General features: G+C 48.8%; 1 protein-coding gene across 4 annotated transcripts in view; it reads right to left on the minus strand.

Moving 5' to 3' along the window:
* The window catches only part of ZNF511 (zinc finger protein 511), a 188436-nt gene that overhangs the window by 53746 nt on the left and 109997 nt on the right, over positions 1 to 24693 (minus strand). For all 4 annotated transcript variants that reach the window (XR_011205022.1, XM_069240643.1, XM_069240642.1 and 1 more), the window contains 2 exons: positions 8064 to 8137; positions 2275 to 2476 (listed from right to left, as the gene is read on the minus strand). Coding sequence is in view for 3 of the 4 variants with exons in the window: in XM_069240643.1 (XP_069096744.1) it covers positions 2275 to 2476; positions 8064 to 8137 (276 nt within the window). In the remaining variant the exon portion in view is untranslated. The remainder of the gene's footprint in view (positions 1 to 2274; positions 2477 to 8063; positions 8138 to 24693) is intronic.

The following is a 24693-nucleotide window of genomic DNA, read 5'->3' on the forward strand; positions in this document are numbered from 1 at the left end:
CTAACCATTAGCTCAATATAACAAAGAAGAGGGATATTCTCAGTGTGACAACCTACAAAATTACACACTCATGAAAGAAATACCAAGACATATGAAGAAACCAACCCACCTACAACACCAGAAAACCTAGATGTCTAAAAACCAAAAGTTATCACCAAAAGGAATTATGAAAAGTGACCCTATTAAGTTAGAGTGTCCGTGCTCTAATGCATACCTTAATAAGTTATTGAATGGGATTGTTCCCAATTAAGTAGTAAAAAAATAACAGGCTTCCAGAACGATACTGGTCCAAGCCAAATTATAAATGTACTTCGTCCGGTCTTCACATGAGATCCCTTTACAATCGTCTAAAATGATAGCACAGTAACTGTAATCCAGGGTTGAACCTATTAATATCCGTCATAGCATGCAATTCTAAGATAACACCTACTGTGAAGAAACGGAGACTATCAGACGGGAGTTTTAACTTCACTCCATTGCCGGCTTGTACGCGAAAACAAATGAACACAAACTCATGTTGATACACGCATTTAAGACTTTGTGTGTAAAAAGTGAAAAAGGACTAACATCCCATGTATGAGCACCATCTTGAGGTTTTGGTAGCCCTCTCTAACTTTTTACTTATGAGGATACTGTTTTTACCATTCTCTTCCAAGATGGCGCCCATTAAGTCCTTTTTCACTTTTTACACACGACGTCTTAAATGCGTGTATCAACATGAGTTTGTGTTCATTTGTTTTCGCGTACGCGCCAGCAATGGAGTGAAGTTAAAACTCCCATCTGATTGTCTCCGTTTCTTCACGGTTAGAGGCCAATGGCCTCCAAAGCCTTCTCTCTAGACTGGAGGATTATTATTGATATGGCTGACTGATTTTCGAACTCCATGTTTAAACAATTTTACTTTAAACTAGTGATTAATATGGCGTCTTTGGTGGTGGACAAGCTTTGAACGAGCATAATCCTCACCTCCGGGCCTGACATAGAATGAAAAATGTCCTTGCTTCAGTAATGGTAAGTTTCAATTCTATTAAGGACGCGCAGGAGAGGATTATTCCCTTCCAGTTGTTAACACTTTTCCCATCCCTGAAAGTGTCTGAAGTTAAAACCCTCCATGCTTCGTTCGTTATGAGTACATTTTTGATACTATGTGATTCACGAATACCACGTCTTGTATTTTACGACGCTTGCATGTTTGTTCTTTTTCAGATTCATCTGATATTAATCTTGCTTCACTTTTGCTTGAATTGCATGTGTTTTGTACAAGGTTCTCATTTATGCCACATTAGTCATCTTTGTATTTTCTTTTTCAAGGCACCGATTCAATCAAAGGCGAATAATCCAGAATAATTCCTCCGGTCACACTCAGGGAAGATAAAGGACTAGGATCTACCATCTTAAATAGACTATTGATGTTGGTCTCTGGTTAACGTTCTTTGTTTTAGTGTAGTCCTTTCCCATGGCATCTTGGGAAAGATGGTTCTTTATTGTTGATGACTGCTGGAAGTAATAAGGGATGGAACGTTTTGAGCATAATCCTTTCCTCCATGTCCTTAATACAATTGAAACTTTACGTTATTAAAGCTAGGAAGTTTTGCATTCTACGTGAACAGTAAAATCATCAAACTGCCTCATTAACTACCTGCTTAGCGGGATAGGACAGACCAGTTTCAATGGTTTCTGAAGTTGAAGTATCATTTTTCTATTAGTTTCTAATTTAAGTTCAGAAGCACAATTGCCTACTTTCTTTGAAAGTCAAAATTATGGCCTTACTCAAATGGGCTAAGCGGTTTACGTTTTCTAATTGGATAATGGAAAATAATTAAATGTTACCTCCTGTGCAACTTTTCGTGTTCTCTTTTACATTAAAAAATTTGTTCTGGAATCATGCATGTGTTTTGCCAATCTTGTTCTCTGCCATATTATTTGATTATTATTGGGGATATTTTGCTAATTCCTAAAACAGAAATTGTGTTCTCACAGAATCTTGGACTTATCATTTAAGAGCAGCCTCTATCGGAGAGTCGGGCAAAAGGTCCTCTGAATCTGTTACTATGTCACCAGCTTTCGTAAGCATTGGCATCTGACAGTTCAACATAAGTATGCAATTTTGTGCACCATGAACTGCATAAAACAATGTATGAAAGATACCAAAAGTTATGTATACCTGGTGAACATCCTTAACATTTAAACAATACACTGAGTAAGTAAACAAAAAGTACCATGCCTGAAAGCCCATCATTTCTCTAAAAATGGCTATTCCATCACAGCTCTTACCATATCTTGCTTCTCTGACAGTATCTGGAAAAGAGAGTCATGCCACTCAAGGATGTGAATATCCAGCAAGTGTCCAGATGGGAAGGATCGCTTGCAGAAGGAGCAGACATTCATGTGTAGCGCATTATAATGATGTTCAAACCCTTCCAGGGTATCAAAGTACTGAGAGCAGCCAGCCACGTGACAACCAAACTCAGGAACCCTGGGCAAGAGAGCAGACAGAACAAACACTGAAATGCCAATCAGTTTGGATTGCCCAGTTTTTTAACCAAGCTTCAGTAACACACAACACAGGTTCAGCACTGGTTGCAGCAGTGCAGGGTTTCCCAACACAACAAATACAAACAGGATAGGTGCCATTGGCAACAGTGCAAGTTCCTCGACCCTGAGCTGGTTCACTTTTATCCCCTAAACCTTCCTATCGGGATTTAATTTGTAACCTGCAGTTTGAAACGTTCTCTGCAACACCAGTCCACCTCTAATACCAGCACATCTGAGGTTGCCAGTGCTATGAAATTAGAGCACGGCCCAAGTCACTATGTAGGAACACTGTATGAGTTATTTAAGTGTGAGTGCCGGCATGCCTGTGCAAGGCACACTTCAAGTTTGGCAAATGTGTGATGTGTGGTGGGACAGCAGTGCAAGTTACAGATCAGAAAATATGTGCAAAATAAAGTCTTCAGAAGTTTGAATTCCAGAATACTAGTGCACAGTGGAAGTCAAAGAGGTTCTTTTTGGAGAGCTCTTTGAATGTGTCTGTTGTGAAATAATGCTGCCTGATGCAGGACAGTACAATGTATCGTGAAAGCACAATAAATATACCTGCACTGTGAATTTGGAGCAATTTCCAGGTCAGCCTAGAGATGCAATACGAGAGACCGATGTTCACCTCGCTAATGGAAATTCTGTGCATAGATATATAAACCGAGTATTAGGACAGTTCTAGGGATGTTTCAGTACTGAGACACTTGTGTATACAGGAATTGATTTCAAGAGCAAGGTGGGCGAGCACTTGAAGGCCAACACGTGGTGAGGGTATAAAAATAGGTGCTTTTTAATAGCACTGTCGATGCTTCAATCCTGGGCCAAGAATAAGTTCATGGTGCTAGTCATGTACTATGAATGTCACAGTATTCAGATATAAGGAGTCAGTGCACATCTACCACGTTTACATAGGAGTGCATTGAATAAATTATCTTGTGGCCCCACAGGTGGGATTAGGATACATGTTGCATTTCAAAATATTTGTGTATCTAAAGAGCTCTGACAGTGACCCAATACTAGAATATCAATGCATGTACAAGTCCAAAAAGAGGAGTATTTTAAATTTGTATTGAATTAGTGTTGAAAGGTGACAACTGTTTGTATAATCTAAAAAATCTGCAAAATAATTAATAAAACATGGTTTGAAACTGTTGACTCCCACCCCCGTCAAATACACCCGTCATAAATGACCAAGACATGCCCAAGGTTATTCTCTTCACCATGCGCCCTTAAGAACAGCTTGTATGTAGACACATCCAGGGTGGATGCAACCCACATGTTTAACCCATGCACATCACCACCACCACCACCACAGGCATTACTGCACATGCTGTGCACTTTATAGTGGCAATTCAATGGGGGCGGGTGTTTGTTGGGACTGTTGCAGCTGTTTTTAGGATTTAAACCTATCCAGCTCTAAAAGCAGCACTTGAACCAATAACCTACTGTAGCATTCCTGATGTTGCATGGCTTCCCAGTGCATATTTTGTGGAAGTGAGAGGGAGAAACTATCAAAGGGAGGAGAGGAGACAGTGACAGAGGATCATGGGGCAAAGAACAGAATCCATCAAGGGAGACAAATGATGGAGCACCATGGAGGATAACAGGGTACACAAAATGGGGTGGAAGAGCATAACAGAACGCTAGCTTGCTCTGCTCCAATACTGCTTCGAGGGTCAAGTCTAACTATGGCCCTGGAAATGGAATTTAGAAAGTGAAACGCTTGCTTAGAGTAATTGAGCTATGATGCACTGTCTGCAATATGGAGCTTAATACAACAGCATTGAATTGGTGGATGCCCCACAGCTCACGAAGAATTATGAACACATCTTTGGCTGGCCAAGATTATGTGAGGGACTCAGTTACATAGGGGGTCATTCTGACCCTGACGGGCGGCGGAGGCCGCCCGCCAGAGTTCCCCCCTCCGAAAGACCGCGGAGGGTATTCTAAGTTTTTCCCTGGGCTGGCGGGCGGTCGCCAAAAGACCGCCCGCCAGCCCAGGGAAAAACTCCCTTCCCACGAGGATGCCGGCTCGTAATCGAGCCGGCGGAGTGGGAAGGTGCGACGGGTGCTGTTGCACCCGTCGCGTATTTCACTGTCTGCCAAGCAGACAGTGAAATACTCGTAGGGGCCCTCTTACGGGGGCCCCTGCAGTGCCCATGCCAGTGGCATGGGCACTGCAGGGGCCCCGCGACCCCCCCCTACCGCCATCCGGTTCCCAGCGGGCGGACCGCCAGGAACTGGATGGCGGTAGGGGGGGTCGGAATCCCCTCGGCGGCGCAGCTAGCTGCGCCACCTTGGAGGATTCAAAAGGGCGGCGGTACAATGGCGGGAGACCGCCAGTGTTGCCGGTCTGACCGCGGCTTTACCGCCGCGGTCAGAATGCCCTGCGGGGCACCGCCGGCCTGTCGGCGGTGCTCCTGCCGACCCTGGCCCCGGCGGTCCAAGACCGCCGGGGTCAGAATGACCCCCATAGTGTCATAAAAAAACATTGCTTAGGCACACCACTGCAACAGTTTTCCTCTAGTTGAGCAAAAGAGCTTAATGCAGGATGTTGGTCTTTCTGCTCCAGCCAGCAAGCCAGGTGTGACTGTTTTCATTAGCAATGATAACGTCAGGGTATTTGAGAAAAAGCTAAAAGTGCGCTTTAAATGAGGTATCAAGAGGTGTTTGCGAAATTTCTTACTGGCACAACAATGGACTGCCTTGTAACCAGCAAGCTGGGAAGTATTAAGTGGCAAGTTATTTCTCCATCTACTAGGGACAGAAAAATTAAATTGGAGAGGAAGTCCTGAAGAATGATAGCTGGTGTCAACATCAGGACAGTGCACGCTCTACGGGCGACTAAAATGCAAAAACCCAGTCTTTATGCAAGAGCATAATTCATGTATTGTGTTTATATGCAGTTTGTTAACCTTTTGCATTGCAGAGTTTTACCTTGAAACCACTATTAATGATGTTTGCAAATGTTCATTTGCAAGGTATTGCTGCAGGCTTACAGAGTGTATCAGGGTGTGGTCCCTTTCTAGGACCTCCTAGAAGCTTTCCCTGCAGCATGACTGGGTGTGGTTTGTGGGCTTGGCCAGACTCTATATAAGGGAGACAGCCCAGCTCCACGTCCTCACTATTCAGAGGTCCCGGTGCAGAGCAGCAGTAAATTCCAGAGCTCCTGTTCCAGAGGCCTACCTTGACGCGCCAGGCCTGCCCGCATTATCTAGGTGATCCTTGAGCAGGGTGGTAAGAAGGAGGTCGGGCTGTGCCACTGACCCCGTTCTAAAAGACTCTTGAGTTTTGGGCCTACTCGTGAAACTTTCAGAGTACGCAAATCATTGCTCTGATGCAAATCTTGGTGTTCAGATCGGCAACAGCTTGCATGATCATTTCAGGGCATTTACATATTCTTGTTAGAATCGGCAGTGTGCGTGATTCATTTACTGCATGTAAAACGTGGTGTTAAGATCGGCAAAGGCTTGCGCGAGCATTTCATGGCATTTGCATATTCTTGTTAGAATCAGCAGTGTGGGCGATTCATTTACCGCATGTAAATCTTGGTGTTCAGATCGACAACAGCTTGCGCAATCATTTCATGGCATTTACATATTCTTTTTAGAATCGGCAGTGTGCGCGATTCATTTACCGCATGTAAATCTTGGTGTTCAGATCTACAACAGCTTGCGCAATCATTTCATGGCATTTACATATTCTTGTTAGAATCGGCAGTGTGCGCGATTCATTTCCTGCATGTAAAACTTCGTGTTCAGATCGGCAACAGTGTGCGCGATCATTTCATGCCAATTAAAAAACTTTGATGTGTAATGTTGTTCAAGTGCACACATTTATTCTGTGCCTATGGATTTCCTGTGAAGATGATAAATTCAAAATGTGACGTTCTTTGTGCATATTAAGTCCCTAGTACAATTCCAATTGTTTTCCAGGGAATCTTTCATATTGTCTTGTCCTCATGTTAAAGATGCAGTGTTTGTTCTGAAACATTATTCTAGAAGGTTCTTACATTTCTGGACTGTATGAGATATTTCATGAAAAGCTCATATGAAACATTGTATTAACCCATTCTAGATTTTTTTCCAGGTACCTAGATTTCTTGAGGCCTAGTTAGAGTCTAGTTCTAGGCCATTCATGTTTCTTCAAGTCTAAGTGTTATTTCATGTTCCGAGCATCATTGAACCTTAGATTCAACAGAGTGTTATTTCATGTTCCGAGTATCGTTGAAAACTAGATTCAACAGAGTGTTATTTCAGGTTCCGAGCATCGTTGAACCCTAGATTCAACAGAGTGTTACTTCATGTTCCGAGTATCATTGAACCCTAAGATTCAACAGAGTGTTATTTCATGTTCCGAGTATCATTGAACCCTAGATTCAACAGTGTTATTTCATGTTCCGAGTGTCATTGAACCCTAGATTCAACAGAGTGTTAGTTCATGTTCCGATTATCATTGAACCCTAGATTCAACAGTGTTATTTCATGTTCCGAGTATCACTGAACCCTAGATTCAACAGAGAGTTTTTAAGAAACTCAATGTGATTATATCTTGATATTGTGTTGTTTAACCTTTTGCTTCCTACAGGTCTCCTTCCCAGCTGTTCCCTACTTAATCCCCTTTTCCCCACTTGGACTCGCTTAGGCTCTGTGATATTTTTATCAGAGTTTTGGAGCTGTCTTGTGGTGGGCATGTTGGGAACGTGTGCAGGCCCCGAGGATCTGGTCTCCCTGACAGCTGGATACCTGGCATCACAACAGCTTTCCACACTCTTAAAACCATTTGCACCATCCTCTGTGTGACAAAACCTCCAAAGGAATGCAGAAACAAAATTGACCTCACACCCATGTGTGCTGAGAGGGAGAAGCAGTAATCAGTGTAACCTTGTACACTTAGCGCCCTTTTAAGTTTTAAAGTCATGCTATTCTTTTCTGTCAAGTGTGCTGCTCTCACGTGCAAGACTACCAGTGGCAGCTAAAAGAGGTAAGGAGGGTTCCAGAAAGGAAATGTCAGAAATGCCTATCCAGCAGAAGAGACAATTATCGAGATGTGAAAAAGACGTGGCTGTCACATTCAGGCCCTTCAGAAGGTGGAGGTTTCAAAAGAGAGGATTTTAAAAGGAATGAAGACCCGGGGAAGAAGAGGATGTGCAGAGGATGCCAGAGTGGAGGAGCTTCAAGGACTTGCAGAAATCATGTAAATTGCTTTGGGTGAGACATTTGTTTGAAGGTGTTTGAAGCTAATGTGGAGAACAGAAAGACCAATACCAGAACCTGGGTGAATTATTTGAGTAAAGAGGAGAACGGCAAATCACTTGGGACACAGCTTCTTGGAAGATTCATTCCCCTTGTTTTTCTAAAGAGCAAGTGGGACAATCAAGTAACCAGGATGAGGGTAAGTATTTCACAAAGTATAAAAACTGTCCATGTGTTACAAGTCACAAAGGCTGCCAGCATACACTTGCAGTTACTTTCACATATGCCCTCTTTGACAGACTAGTATGCCTACAACTAATAGTTGCTTACTTGGGCCTTTCTACCACTTCTGTGACGCCCATTAGAACATCTTGGAGGTATAAGTGCCGTTGGACATCTCCATCCTAGAAAAAAACAGAGAAAATTAACACATTTCTAACCACTTTATAATCCTGAATCATATAACTGTTACTCCAGGTATGTGCAGGAAAATAGTGTCACAAATGCCATGAGAGACCTTTGAGGAATCAGCATAGGAGGGGTAGGGCAGTCAAGCCTTTTATATACCTATGAGTAGACAAAAAACAGACCAATGGCATTGGCACTGCTTTGTTATTCTCTGTGAGCAATTGCCTGAGATAGACATGATCCCTGGCATTCACCTTCCTGCTCTTTACAGGATGTATCTAACTTAACTTGAGCCCAGACTGAGCCACAGTTTGAATATGACACCAACAGATTTCCAATGAGAATTAGACAGCTGACTGTGCAAACCATGGAAAATACCAGACTAACTAAGACTAAATAAAAGAGTCTTCCATGAGACAAAACAATCTGTAAAATAGCTGTAATATAATAAAAACGTAGAAGGGCCACTAAAATTATGAAGCTGCAGCACTGTCCTCATTAAAAGAGACCTTGGCACATAAACCTTTCTGCCCATTTGTCCTTTTGATAAAGAAAAACATAGGATAAAGAAATATTGTTATATTTACAACAAGGTAGATAATTATGTGTTTGTTTTAATGAAAAGAGTGTTGTTTAAACATTCCTGATCCATATTAATGCAAGAATCTGACAGATGAAAGCAACAAAGAAAAGAGAACACCACTTTTAAAAATACACATAATATTTGACTGAAGGTATATATTTTCTCGTTTAAGGTTTTGTTTTATGTTTGAAGTCAATTAATTTTACATCACAATATTGTCAAAGCAGTGGCGTCCAAAACAATGCAGTCAAGATTTTGAATAATCACAGAGATTTTACAGACTTGTAAGATGTGATGACTCCTGATGAACCTTAAAATGACTATTTTATAATAAATACTTATTGTAACCACCACCAACACTGACGCTTGTTTCTGACAAAGTGCTGCTTACCCTAACCTACAGTGGGTTCTTCAAAAACCTTTTTTAATACATTGATAATATCGCAGCCTAAAAGAGGTACACAATGTACTGCAAGGAGTACTTGCAGTTTTGTGTTCAGCAAAGTACAAAGTTAAATATGATTTTGTGAACTAATTTAACCTAAGATGTTTAAAGACTCTGCAGAGGACAGTATTGAACAAGAGTTGATGATGAAATTAGATTTGACTTTTGTGTAGTGTATACAAGAGAGAAACAGCATACTACCAGCCATGCACACAAGCATGAAGATATGAAATATCGCACTGTCAGAGATCTAACCAGGCCAGGATTTGAAAAATGCAGTCTGTTTTCCAAGTTCTGAGCTACCTTCATCGTTACATAGCCCTCGGGCACTGAAAGCAAACAGATGACAAAAAGCAAAATCTGAATTCTGACAATTATATATTGTGATTACCGTGCATCAAATATTGTACATTCAAAGGTGAAAACCGCAAAACGCCTCCTTACCCTAATAAACACCAAAGTTATATTTAACTCTTCAAGTCGAGGGGCATTCAGCACCCTGCACCAGTCAAGAACTGCTAGAAAATGTACTGCAAATAACTAGGCAGTTGTTGGGACTAGGCCACATTTGTTGTGGGAAGAGCACGGAAATATCTGCATGAATCAGGCCTCCCCACAACAATGCACTTTGCTATTGAAGAAATCTCCTAAAATATGTTTTAGGTTCAGTCAAAATTATTTGTATTAGTGCTGTTTGTGCGAGGGAGACCTGCATACTATAATTAACTGCCAAGAAGAAAGGAATGACATGTTAAAAAAAAACGTCCTCCTCCATACTCTTTGGTAATTTTAGGGGACTCAAATATCACTATGACATTAGGGAAATGAAAAACTTGATAATTATGGACAATAGCAAGAAAGAAAGAAACATATTAATAATTTAATTTACAAGAACTTCAACCACCCAATCCTCTGATATGCAGCATGCTCCAAAATCACAAAGTGTTGATTATTGATCATTTTCTTGCTGGCAGAATAATTAGCTGAACCAAATTTTGGTAATTAAATGCTATTGGTTTCCAACAAAGTCGTAATACATTGAAAAGTAAATGAAAGAAAGAGCCAAATATAACATTGCTGTTTCCTTAACCGTCAGCCCACCCCAACACATTCGAAGGAAGGATAGTCCTACATTGAAGCCTGCAGGCCGTAGTATTCCATCCATTTCCTCCATATATCCTAGTGGTTTTGAGGGCACCCTTGGGCCATGTAATTCGGTTCTTCCAATGTGGTACACTGGTCCATTCTCCTCCTCCACTCAGCCAAAGTTGGTGCAATGGGACCTTTCCGGTGTCAAACTATGGCCCTCATTCTGACCCTGGCGGTCGGTGATAAAGCGGCGGCCAACCCGCCAACAGGCCGGCGGTCCGAAATATGCAATTCTGACCCTGGCGGGAACCGCCAACAGAGCCCGCCGCATTAACACTCCGCCCGCCACGGCGGAACAAACAAACAGCGCGGCGGTCCCCGCCAACAGCCAGGCGGCAGACAATGTACCGCCCACCCTATCACGACCCACCAATCCGCCACCTTTTCCGGGGCGGGAGCACCGCCGATAAAAACACGGCAGAAACAGACTAGAAACGGGAAAACGCTCACCTCCACATACTCCACGCGAGATTCCGGCAGTATGGAACCCGAGTTGCAGGTCATCCCCGCACTCCTATACCTGCTCCTGTACCAGGAGCACGCCCGGCGGCGCGGAAGACATCGGTGAGTACTGCACCTACGACGCAGGGGAGGGAAAAGATTACCGGCACACACCCACCCACCCACACCCACTACAACACACACATCAATGCATTCCCACAGATCACTGTCACAACCCACAAACCCCCCCCTCCGAAATAATGCAAAGACCAAAAGAAGAGAACTTAAACGGGCAGATATATTGAAATATGGACAGCAGTAATCCCAATAAATAAATAAACTATGTACAAAATATATACAGCTACTAAATGTAGTCCAACCACTGTCCGTGGACCACAGGGGTCCTGAGCAAAGGGGCAAGGCCCAGTCCCACGACAAGAACTCCACGGAGAGAACACTGCAGGGGCATCAGAAAGAAAAAAGGACAGGCACCTCAGGGGGAAGGGAAGGGGGGGCACCTCAGCCACTTGAGTACACGACGCCAGATCCACGAGGGGACTCCATGACCACTGGGCCATCCTGGGGAGAGCAAAGCCACAGTCCATACAGTCCATATAGTGGGTGGCCTGCCCACTGGGCCATCCTGGGGAGAGCAAAGCCACAGTCCATACAGTGGGTGGCCTGCTCACTGGGCCATCCTGGGGAGAGCAAAGCCACAGTCCATACAGTCCATACAGTGGGTGGCCTGCCCACTGGGCCATCCTGGGGAGAGCAAAGCCACAGTCCATACAGTCCATAACAGACTCCACTGCCACTGGAGGAGGCATGTTGGCCGGAGGACATCCTGCAGCCCTGCCCGAGACAGATCCTGCCCTGCCACGTCTGCCAAAGGGCCAGCGGTTCCTGCCTGGAAGGGACCAGTTCAGCGGTCCTTGCCTTGAAGGGCCCAGTTCAGCGGTTCTTGCCTTGAAGGGCCCAGTTCAGCGGTTCTTGAGACGGTGGTCCCCAGCGGAGCGGTGCTGGAGACGGCGGGGCCCAGTTCAGCGGTCCTTGCCTTGAAGGGCCCAGTTCAGCGGTTCTTGCCTTGAAGGGCCCAGTTCAGCGGTTCTTGCCTTGAAGGGCCCAGTTCAGCGGTTCTTGCCTTGAAGGGCCCAGTTCAGCGGTTCTTGCCTTGAAGGGCCCAGTTCAGCAGTTCTTGAGACGGCGGTCCCCAGCGGAGCGGTGCTGGAGACGGCTGGGCCCAGTTCAGCGGTTCTTGCCTTGAAGGGCCCAGTTCAGCGGTTCTTGAGACGGCGGGCCCCAGCGGAGCGGTGCTGGAAACGGCGGACATTCTATGGCCAACTGCTGATTGCCTGGTGGTGCCCTCCAGGGCAGCGGGGATGGTGCTCCTTCAATGCCCACCTGGGCTGTGGGTGGTGGGGCCCTCCTGGCCAGCTGGGCTGGGTCCTCCCTGGGCAGCGGCTATGGGGGTGGTGGGCTCTCCGGGGGCAGCTGTGCCTGTTCCTCCCGGGGCAGCGGCTATGGGGGTTGCGGGCTCATCCTGGGCAGCTGTGACGGGTCCTCCATGGGCAGCAGGCCTGCTGCCTGACTTCTCCGCCTTGCTGCCCTTGCCCTCCTTAGTCGGGAGTCTGTGGCCCTTTCCTCCCTTTGGAGCTGTGGCTGTTGACGGTGGCTGGCTAGTGTCCTGGGGGGATATCGAATCCGGGCTCCGGCGGCGGCCCTTCCGCCTTCTGCTCCTCTTCCCAGGGGGTGGGTTGGCTGTCCCCTTGCTGCTGGGCGAAGATCCAGACCTGTGGGCTGGTGGGCTCCAATACCCCTGCACCCTTGTCAAGGGGGCTGCAGGGCTGGTGGTGGCTGAGGTGCTCTTTTTACCCCGACGAGAAGGAGGGGGGGGCTCAGGGTCAGGAAAGAAGGTAGCAGTAGAGAGATAGATTTTCTTGGGACAATGGAGAGTGGTAGGTACAGTGGGTATGGGAGTGGAGGGAGAGGATGTGGTTGTAGGCGAGACAAGTTTGCTGTCTTTGGGTGCAGGTGCAGGAGCGGGAGGCTGTCGTGAGGTGGATGGCTGTTGGGTGGGTGGGTGGCTGCGTTTGTGTGGTGTGGAAGAGGGGGTGACAGACACAGTGGGAGAGGACACAGGGGACGTGTAAATGGCAGTGGGGGTGGTGACTGCACGTGTGCGGACTGTACTGGAGGGTGTGCTGGTGATGGAAACACTGGCTGATGGTGAGGTGAATGAAGGTGTGAGTGTAGACGTCACAGGGAGGGAGGAGGGAGACGAGGAGGTGGGGGTCACAGAGGTGGTAGTGACTGTTGGCATGTCTGCATCGGAATGTTGCTTGTGTGAATGTCTGCGTGATCTGTGGTGCTTGTGTTTGGATGAGCTGCTCTTGGGTGTTGAGGTGTGTGCAGGCTGGTCTGATGGTGTGGGTGGGACAGGCAGAGGAACAGGAGACTGGGAGGAGGGAGTTAGTAGAGGGAGGCAGGAGACAGGGACAATGGCTGCCGTCAGTGCTGAGGCCAGAGCCTGGAATGATCGCTGATGGGCAGCCTGACCCGAATTAATGCCCTCCAGGTACGCATTGCTGCGATGAACCTCCCTCTCCACCCCCTGGATGGCATTCAAAAGGGTAGTCTGCCCAACAATGAGCGTTCGGAGGAGGTCAATGACCTCCTCACTGAGGGCAGCGGGGGTAACAGGGGCAGGGCCTGAGGTGCCTGGGGCGAAGGAGATGCCCGGCTTCCTGGCAGAGCGGGCACGGGGCGAACGCTGAGGGGCTGCTGGGAGGGCGGAGATGGTGCGCTGGGTGGCGGCTGTACCTGTAATGGCGGGGGGCACGGATGGTGCCACCCCCGCAAGGGAGCTCCCTTCCGAGGACGTGTCCGTGTCGCTGCAGGGTCCAGTCGTCCCCGTTGTGGAGCTCCCCTCGCCCTCCGTCTCACTGGTCCAGTCAGACTCTGTGGCATGGCCCTCCTGGGCCATGTGAGATGCAGCTCCCTCCTGCCCCGATGCCACTTCTCCTCCGCCTGATGATGCTGATGCACACAAGCACAGAAAGACAAACAAAAAGGGGGGGGGAGAGAGAAATAAAGAGATTTTGAGTACATGGATCACCGGTACAGTTAGCGGACATGACAGACACAGATGCCCCCTGCACTAAGTTGCGCACTTGGGGTCCGCTACGCATTCCGTGGAACATGCCCTACACGCCTAGAGTTGACAACTGCACCCATGGATGACACGGCCCAGGGATGGCTGTACTGACACACTACTGAGGGTGGTGGCTGGGGACACAGGGGCTTACGGGGGTGCCCAGCCTACAGATATCGCCCTGGCCTAGGGGGACCCACAGCCCTCCTCCCCCACCCAGACACCTCCACTGCGCGACAACAGAGTAGATAATGCTTGTACTCACTCCCTTGTGTCTGCTGTGCTGCCCTCACGCGCCCATCCAAATCAGGGTAGGCCACCGCCAGGATCCGGAACATCAGGGGGGTCAGTTGACGGCAGGCACCCCGCCTACGTTGGGAGGCCATCCCCAGCAGAGACTCGGCGGTCTTCTTGGTCCCGCGGCGGATGTCCTCCCACCTCTTGCGGCAGTGGGTGCCCCGTCGATGGTGGACCCCCAGGGTCCGGACTTCCTTGGCGATGGCACGCCAAATCCCGATCTTCTCATGGGCGCGGACCTATGTGACACGTACAGGGAGGGAGAAATACCACGTTCAAGTTTGTCTGCATTTTCGTTGCCAGTGGCCCAACGCCCCCCATCCCCGCCAGGCCCAACATGCCCCCCATCCCCGCCATGCCCCCCGCCAGGCCCAACATGCCCCCCATCCCCGCCAGGCCCCCCGCCATGCCCCCGCCAGGCCCAACATGCCCCCCATCCCCGCCATGCCCCCCGCCAGGCCGAACATGCCCCCCATCCCCGCCAGCCCCCCCGCCAGGCCCCCCGCCAGGCCCCCAAGCCAGCCAGTGGCCCCAAATCCATATTTAATTAAACTCACTTGTTGGTCTGGAGGACCGTAGAGTAGCGCATACTGGGGGAGGACCCCATCCACAAGTTTCTCCAACTCCTCTCCAGTGAAGGCAGGGGCCCTTTCCCCAGTCGCAGCAGCCATTGTCCCTTCCAGACCGAGGTCACAGCAACACTTGCAGTATAGGTCCTCTCCTGTGAAAGTTCAAGTCGCAAGTGGATAAGTAGATAGAAAATGGCGGTCACGCCCGCGGCGGTGCGTACCGCGGCGGTGGTACCGCCACCGCCGGCGCCCTTCGCCATTGGCTCCTGAAACCCATAGGCTTCAATGTTAACCAATGCGGCTTCGCGCCGTGGTCTTCGACCGCCGACCGCCGCGGTGTGCCACGCCAGCGCATTGACCTCACATCCCATTGTCACACTTCACAGGTCAGGCAGCCGCCATTTCGAGGGTCCACATGGCTCAATTTCAACTGCGTCACACAGGCCTAGGCCTTGCATAGCCACTCAGACACGCCATTCACTGCATAGAGAATCGTTTACTGTGCAAGCTGTGAGTACGTACCTGTGGGTTGCTTGACTCTGTGCTCCATGTTGTCCTTCCTAGGAACCGTCCGCTGGGTTTGGCGAGGAGACGGATGAATCCTCGCGTGTACCGACCGCTGGTGGACCTGTCGACAATGGAAGAACGCCACATTATCCTGACCTACCGGCTTGACCGTGCCACTATACATGAACTGTGTGCCCAGCTGGAGCCCGACCTGATGTCCCCCATCCGCCAACCCACAGGGATTCCCCCTCTGGTGCAGGTCCTGTCAGCACTCCATTTCTTGGCAAGTGGGTGTAAAGAAATGGCTCCCTGTTGCAGTTACCCCCCACTTTTTGCCTGATACTGATGCTGACTTGACTGAGAAGTGTGCTGGGACCCTGCTAACCAGGCCCCAGCACCAGTGTTCCTTCACCTAAAATGTACCATTGTATCCACAATTGGCACACCCTGGCATTCAGATAAGTCCCTTGTAACTGGTACTTCTAGTACCAAGGGCCCTGATGCCAAGAAAGGTCTCTAAGGGCTGCAGCATGCCTTATGCCACCCTAGAGACCCCTCACTCAGCACAGACACACTGCTTACAAGCCTGTGTGTGCTGGTGAGAACAAAATGAGTAAGTCGACATGGCACTCCCCTCAGGGTGCCATGCCAGCCTCTCACTGCCTATGCAGTATAGGTAAGACACCCCTCTAGCAGGCCTTACAGCCCTAAGGCAGGGTGCACTATACCATAGGTGAGGGTACCAGTGCATGAGCACTGTGCCCCTACAGTGTCTAAGCAAAACCTTAGACATTGTAAGTGCAGGGTAGCCATAAGAGTATATGGTCTGGGAGTCTGTTTTACACGAACTCCACAGCACCATAATGGCTACACTGAAAACTGGGAAGTTTGGTATCAAACTTCTCAGCACAATAAATGCACACTGATGCCAGTGTACATCTTATTGTAAAATACACCCCAGAGGGCACCTTAGAGGTGCCCCCTGAAACTTAACCGACTATCTGTGTAGGCTGACTAGTTTTAGCAGCCTGCCACAAACCGAGACATGTTGCTGGCCCCATGGGGAGAGTGCCTTTGTCACTCTGAGGCCAGTAACAAAGCCTGCACTGGGTGGAGATGCTAACACCTCTCCCAGGCAGGAATTGTCACACCTGGCGGTGAGCCTCAAAGGCTCACCTCCTTTGTGCCAACCCAGCAGGACACTCCAGCTAGTGGAGTTGCCCGCCCCCTCCGGCCAGGCCCCACTTTTGGCGGCAAGGCCGGAGAAAATAATGAGAAAAACAAGGAGGAGTCACTGGCCAGTCAGGACAGCCCCTAAGGTGTCCTGAGCTGAAGTGACTCTAACTTTTAGAAATCCTCCATCTTGCAGATGGGGGATTCCCCCAATAGGGTTAGGATTGTGTCCCCCTCCCCTTGGGAGGAGGCACAAAGAGGGTGTACCCACCCTCAGGGCTAGTAGCCATTGGCTACTAACCCCCCAGACCTAAACACGCCCTTAAATTTAGTATTTAAGGGCTACCCTGAACCCTAGAAAATTAGATTCCTGCAACTACAAGAAGAAGGACTGCCTAGCTGAAAAACCCTGCAGCGGAAGACCAGAAGACGACAACTGCCTTGGCTCCAGAAACTCACCGGCCTGTCTCCTGCCTTCCAAAGATCCTGCTCCAGCGACGCCTTCCAAAGGGACCAGCGACCTCGACATCCTCTGAGGACTGCCCCTGCTTCGAAAAGACAAGAAACTCCCGAGGACAGCGGACCTGCTCCAAGAAAAGCTGCCACTTTGTTTCCAGCAGCTTTAAAGAACCCTGCAAGCTCCCCGCAAGAAGCGTGAGACTTGCAACACTGCACCCGGCGACCCCGACTCGGCTGGTGGAGAACCGACACCTCAGGAGGGACCCCAGGACTACTCTGATACTGTGAGTACCAAAACCTGTCCCCCCTGAGCCCCCACAGCGCCGCCTGCAGAGGGAATCCCGAGGCTTCCCCTGACCGCGACTCTTTGAATCCTAAGTCCCGACACCTGGGAGAGACCCTGCACCCGCAGCCCCCAGGACCTGAAGGACCGGACTTTCACTGGAGAAGTGACCCCCAGGAGTCCCTCTCCCTTGACCAAGTGGAGGTTTCCCCGAGGAACCCCCCCCTTGCCTGCCTGCAGCGCTGAAGAGATCCCTAGATCTCCCATTGACTTCCATTACAAACCCGACGCTTGTTTCTACACTGCACCCGGCCGCCCCCGCGCTGCTGAGGGTGAAATTTCTGTGTGGGCTTGTGTCCCCCCCGGTGCCCTACAAAACCCCCCTGGTCTGCCCTCCGAAGACGCGGGTACTTACCTGCAAGCAGACCGGAACCGGGGCACCCCCTTCTCTCCATTCTAGCCTATGCGTTTTGGGCACCACTTTGAACTCTGCACCTGACCGGCCCTGCGCTGCTGGTGTGGTGACTTTGGGGTTGCTCTGAACCCCCAACGGTGGGCTACCTTGGACCAAGAACTAAGCCCTGTAAGTGTCTTACTTACCTGGTTAACCTAACCAATACTTACCTCCCCTAGGAACTGTGAAAATTGCACTAAGTGTCCACTTTTAAAACAGCTATTTGTCAATAACTTGAAAAGTATACATGCAATTTTGATGATTTGAAGTTCCTAAAGTACTTACCTGCAATACCTTTCGAATGAGATATTACATGTAGAATTTGAACCTGTGGTTCTTAAAATAAACTAAGAAAATATATTTTTCTATACAAAAACCTATTGGCTGGATTTGTCTCTGAGTGTGTGTACCTCATTTATTGTCTATGTGTATGTACAACAAATGCTTAACACTACTCCTTGGATAAGCCTACTGCTCGACCACACTACCACAAAATAGAGCATTAGTATTATCTATTTTTACCACTATTTTACCTCTAAGGGGAACCCTTGGACTCTGTGCATGCTATTCCTTACTTTGAAATAGCACATACAGAGCCAACTTCCTACATTGGTGGCAGCGGTGGGATACAAGACTTTGCATTTGCTGGACTACTCAGCCAATACCTGATCACACGACAAATTCCAAAATTGTCATTAGAAATTCATTTTTGCAATTTGAAAAGTTTTCTAAATTCTTAAAAGACCTGCTAGGGCCTTGTGTTAGATCCTGTTTAGCATTTCTTTTAGAGTTTAAAAGTTTGTAAAAGTTTGAATTAGATTCTAGAACCAGTTGTAGATTCTTAAAAAGTATTCCAACTTTTAGAAACAAAATGTCTAGCACAGATGTGACTGTGGTGGAACTCGACACCACACCTTACCTCCATCTTAAGATGAGGGAGCTAAGGTCACTCTGTAAAATAAAGAAAATAACAATGGGCCCCAAACCTACCAAAATACAGCTCCAGGAGCTTTTGGCAGAGTTTGAAAAGGCCAACCCCTCTGAGGGTGGCAACTCAGAGGAAGAGGATAGTGACTTGGAGGAAAATTCCCCCCTACCAGTCCTATCTAGGGAGAACAGGGTCCCTCAAACCCTGACTCCAAAAATAATAGTCAGAGATGCTGGTTCCCTCACAGGAGAGACCAACACCTCTGAAATCACTGAGGATAACTCCAGTGAAGATGACCCCCTGTTAGCCAAGATGGTCAAAAGATTGGATTTGGAAAAGCAGCTCCTAGCCATAGAAAGGGAAAGAAAAGAGATGGGCCTAGGTCCCATCGATGGTGGCAGCAACTTAAATAGGGTCAGAGATTCTCCTGACATCCTAAAAATCCCCAAAGGGATTGTAACAAAATATGAAGATGGTGATGACATCACCAAATGGTTCACAGCTTTTGAGAGGGCTTGTGTAACCAGAAAAGTAAACAGATCTCACTGGGGTGCTCTCCTTTGGGAAATGTTCACTGGAAAGTGTAGGGATAGACTCCTCACACTCTCTGGAAAAGATGCAGAATCTTATGACCTCATGAAGGGTACCCTGATTGAGGGCTTTGGATTCTCCACTGAGGAGTATAGAATTAGATTCAGGGGGGCTCAAAAATCCTCGAGCCAGACCTGGGTTGATTTTGTAGACTACTCAGTAAAAACACTAGATGGTTGGTTAACTGGAAATGAAGTGTGTGACTATGTTGGGCTTTATAATTTGTTTATGAAAGAACACATTTTAAGTAACTGCTTCAATGAAAAGTTGCATCAGTATCTGGTAGACCTAGGTCCAATTTCTCCCCAAGAATTGGGAAAGAAGGCAGACCACTGGGTCAAGACTAGGGTAACCAAAACTTCCACTGGGGGTGACCAAAAGAAAGGGGTTACAAAAACTCCCCAGGAGAAAGTGGGTGACACTAGAAACAAAGAAAAAGAGTCCTCTGTAGGCCCCCAAAAACCAGAACAGGTGGGTGGGCCCCAAGACACAACCCAAAACAAAGGTGGGTACCAGGGTAAGAACTGGGATGCCACTAAGGCATGGTGCCACAACTGTAAACAGTCTGGGCACCACACCAAGGACACTTCTTGTCCCAAAAACAAACCCCAGAACAAAATTCCAGGGGTAACCAGTGTAGCCATGGGAGATGACTCCTCAGATGAGGAGGTCTTCATAGCCTTCAACTGGAAACAGGGCCCAACAGGTGAGTTGGAGATTCCAGAGGGAAGTAGACACTTCCACCACCTACTGGTGAATGGAATCCCAACCACTGCCCTGAGAGACACTTGTGCCAGTCACACTATTGTGCATGACAGGCTGGTGCTCTCGAACCAGTACATCCCAGGTGAGACTGCCAGGGTAAGAGTTAGCCTAGACAGGGTCACTAAGAGGCCTGTGGCTTTAGTGCCCATAGAAGTGGGTGGCACTCTTAGCTGGAGAAGGGTAGTAGTCAGTACAGACCTCCCCCTTGATTGTCTCCTTGGAAATGACTACCCAGAGGTTAGTCAGAGCCCAAGAGAGGAACTGGTCCAGTGCCAGTCCTCTCCCAAGGATTCTGGAAATCCTGCCTCTGCAGTAAATGCAAGCAGGCCCCAGAAGAAGAAGAAAAGAAAACAGAGTAGGAGGGGTGGACAACCTTTAGCCAAGGTTACAGCAAGCCAGGGAGATTCTGCTCCAGTAGGGGAGAACTCCAAAAATGGCCCTGATAAAGTCCAACCTGACCCACAAGAAGTCCTGGCTAGTCAGGCAACTGTTAAACCTGAGTGGGTGGCTCCTCAGCCAACAGAAGAAAGAGTGGAAGAAGGGTGTTTACTACAAGATGTGGTAACCCCCCACTCCAATACAGCAGACAGGCAACCTGAACCCAAAGAAGCCTGTAACTTAGCCCCTTCCCTTTTAGGTGAAGAGCTAAAGGTGTGGTTCTGGGCACTGACAGCTGTCAGTGGCCTCTGCTGGGTGTTAGCCTTTATGGCTGCACTATCCTTAGCATGGTGGTCTGACCCCATGCCAAATAGCAAGTTAGGCCCCCTGACCCTATTGGTCATGGTGGGGTTACTCCAGCTCTGGGTAACCTCTCTGGGTAAGCTAGGGGTGACCCTGGCCAAGATAAGGTTAGCAGAGGTGGACACCTCTAAGACCAAAATAGAAAGAATGGGTGGAGACATTGAAGAGGCAGACAAGAGGCAATTCAGACTAGGTCCTATCACTGTGGAAGTGGGTCAGTTCCCCAAAGGGAATGACCTGAACAGAAGGATGTAAGGCAGAGTAGGCCCTGCAACTAACCAGCCTATTTCTCCTACTCTTCCTCGCCTGACAGACTAGGAAGACTCTCCCAGCTTGGGCTGAGTCTCCTGGCCTGTAGGCTGGGGGGGGCTTGTGTAAAGAAATGGCTCCCTGTTGCAGTTACCCCCCACTTTTTGCCTGATACTGATGCTGACTTGACTGAGAAGTGTGCTGGGACCCTGCTAACCAGGCCCCAGCACCAGTGTTCCTTCACCTAAAATGTACCATTGTATCCACAATTGGCACACCCTGGCATTCAGATAAGTCCCTTGTAACTGGTACTTCTAGTACCAAGGGCCCTGATGCCAAGAAAGGTCTCTAAGGGCTGCAGCATGCCTTATGCCACCCTAGAGACCCCTCACTCAGCACAGACACACTGCTTACAAGCCTGTGTGTGCTGGTGAGAACAAAATGAGTAAGTCGACATGGCACTCCCCTCAGGGTGCCATGCCAGCCTCTCACTGCCTATGCAGTATAGGTAAGACACCCCTCTAGCAGGCCTTACAGCCCTAAGGCAGGGTGCACTATACCATAGGTGAGGGTACCAGTGCATGAGCACTGTGCCCCTACAGTGTCTAAGCAAAACCTTAGACATTGTAAGTGCAGGGTAGCCATAAGAGTATATGGTCTGGGAGTCTGTTTTACACGAACTCCACAGCACCATAATGGCTACACTGAAAACTGGGAAGTTTGGTATCAAACTTCTCAGCACAATAAATGCACACTGATGCCAGTGTACATCTTATTGTAAAATACACCCCAGAGGGCACCTTAGAGGTGCCCCCTGAAACTTAACCGACTATCTGTGTAGGCTGACTAGTTTTAGCAGCCTGCCACAAACCGAGACATGTTGCTGGCTCCATGGGGAGAGTGCCTTTGTCACTCTGAGGCCAGTAACAAAGCCTGCACTGGGTGGAGATGCTAACACCTCTCCCAGGCAGGAATTGTCACACCTGGCGGTGAGCCTCAAAGGCTCACCTCCTTTGTGCCAACCCAGCAGGACACTCCAGCTAGTGGAGTTGCCCGCCCCCTCCGGCCAGGCCCCACTTTTGGCGGCAAGGCCGGAGAAAATAATGAGAAAAACAAGGAGGAGTCACTGGCCAGTCAGGACAGCCCCTAAGGTGTCCTGAGCTGAAGTGACTCTAACTTTTAGAAATCCTCCATCTTGCAGATGGGGGATTCCCCCAATAGGGTTAGGATTGTGTCCCCCTCCCCTTGGGAGGAGGCACAAAGAGGGTGTACCCACCCTCAGGGCTAGTAGCCATTGGCTACTAACCCCCCAGACCTAAACACGCCCTTAAATTTAGTATTTAAGGGCTACCCTGAACCCTAGAAAATTAGATTCCTGCAACTACAAGAAGAAGGACTGCCTAGCTGAAAAACCCTGCAGCGGAAGACCAGAAGACGACAACTGCCTTGGCTCCAGAAACTCACCGGCCTGTCTCCTGCCTTCCAAAGATCCTGCTCCAGCGACGCCTTCCAAAGGGACCAGCGACCTCGACATCCTCTGAGGACTGCCCCTGCTTCGAAAAGACAAGAAACTCCCGAGGACAGCGGACCTGCTCCAAGAAAAGCTGCAACTTTGTTTCCAGCAGCTTTAAAGAACCCTACAAGCTCCCCGCAAGAAGCGTGAGACTTGCAACACTGCACCCGGCGACCCCGACTCGGCTGGTGGAGAACCGACACCTCAGGAGGGACCCCAGGACTACTCTGATACTGTGAGTACCAAAACCTGTCCCCCCTGAGCCCCCACAGCGCCGCCTGCAGAGGGAATCCCGAGGCTTCCCCTGACCGCGACTCTTTGAATCCTAAGTCCCGACACCTGGGAGAGACCCTGCACCCGCAGCCCCCAGGACCTGAAGGACCGGACTTTCACTGGAGAAGTGACCCCCAGGAGTCCCTCTCCCTTGACCAAGTGGAGGTTTCCCCGAGGAACCCCCCCCTTGCCTGCCTGCAGCGCTGAAGAGATCCCTAGATCTCCCATTGACTTCCATTACAAACCCGACGCTTGTTTCTACACTGCACCCGGCCGCCCCCGCGCTGCTGAGGGTGAAATTTCTGTGTGGGCTTGTGTCCCCCCCGGTGCCCTACAAAACCCCCCTGGTCTGCCCTCCGAAGACGCGGGTACTTACCTGCAAGCAGACCGGAACCGGGGCACCCCCTTCTCTCCATTCTAGCCTATGCGTTTTGGGCACCACTTTGAACTCTGCACCTGACCGGCCCTGCGCTGCTGGTGTGGTGACTTTGGGGTTGCTCTGAACCCCCAACGGTGGGCTACCTTGGACCAAGAACTAAGCCCTGTAAGTGTCTTACTTACCTGGTTAACCTAACCAATACTTACCTCCCCTAGGAACTGTGAAAATTGCACTAAGTGTCCACTTTTAAAACAGCTATTTGTCAATAACTTGAAAAGTATACATGCAATTTTGATGATTTGAAGTTCCTAAAGTACTTACCTGCAATACCTTTCGAATGAGATATTACATGTAGAATTTGAACCTGTGGTTCTTAAAATAAACTAAGAAAAGATATTTTTCTATACAAAAACCTATTGGCTGGATTTGTCTCTGAGTGTGTGTACCTCATTTATTGTCTATGTGTATGTACAACAAATGCTTAACACTACTCCTTGGATAAGCCTACTGCTCGACCACACTACCACAAAATAGAGCATTAGTATTATCTATTTTTACCACTATTTTACCTCTAAGGGGAACCCTTGGACTCTGTGCATGCTATTCCTTACTTTGAAATAGCACATACAGAGCCAACTTCCTACAGTGGGTCATTTCAGACAACAGTGGGAATTGCTTCTGGGATGTCTCAGCCCATGTTTTCGAAGGTGTTATCCAGAGTGTTGTCTGCCCTGATGAAATACGTGAGGAGCTACATCATTTTCCCTGAGGTGGGCGAATTGGCTACAGTGAAGGGTGATTTCTACGCCCTTGGACATATTCCCAACGTCATTGGTGCCATTGATGGGACCCATGTGGCTTTGGTTCCCCCAAGAGACAGGGAGCAGGTGTACAGGAACAGAAAAAGTTACCATTCCATGAACATCCAGGTGGTGTGTTTGGCTGACCAGTACATCTCGCATGTAAATGCCAAGTTCCCTGGGTCAGTGCATGACGCCTACATCCTGAGGAATAGCAGCATCCCTTACGTGATGGAACAGCTAGAGAGACACCGTGTATGGCTATTGGGGGACTCTGGGTACCCCAACCTGTCGTGGCTACTGACCCCAGTAAGGAATCCCCGGACCAGGGCAGATGAACGGTACAATGAGGCCCATGGGCGTACTAGGAGGGTGATCGAACGCACCTTTGGCCTCCTAAAGGCCAGGTTTAGGTGCCTGCATATGACAGGTGGATCCCTAATGTACTCACCTAAGAAGGTGTGTCACATCATCGTGGCCTGCTGCATGCTTCACAACCTGGCTTTGCGCCGCCAGGTGCCTTTTCTGCAGGAGGATGGTCGAGACGGTGGTGTAGTGGCAGCTGTGGAACCTGTGGAGAGTGATGAGGAGGAAGACGACGGGGCTGAAACAGACAACAGGGACAGAATCATTGAACAGTACTTCCAATAGGACACAGGTAACAATTCAAACAAAATTTAGTAAATGTGAACTACTCTCCTGCATCTCTGCTGCCTGTCTATTTGCCCCAGTGTATGATGACTGAGTTGTGGCTTTTCCCTCCCTATTTCAGATCTGGGGTCCCCACTACGAGTCCTGTGCT

Source organism: Pleurodeles waltl, chromosome 6 (genome assembly GCF_031143425.1).
Source record: "Pleurodeles waltl isolate 20211129_DDA chromosome 6, aPleWal1.hap1.20221129, whole genome shotgun sequence".
NCBI lineage: Eukaryota > Metazoa > Chordata > Amphibia > Caudata > Salamandridae > Pleurodeles > Pleurodeles waltl.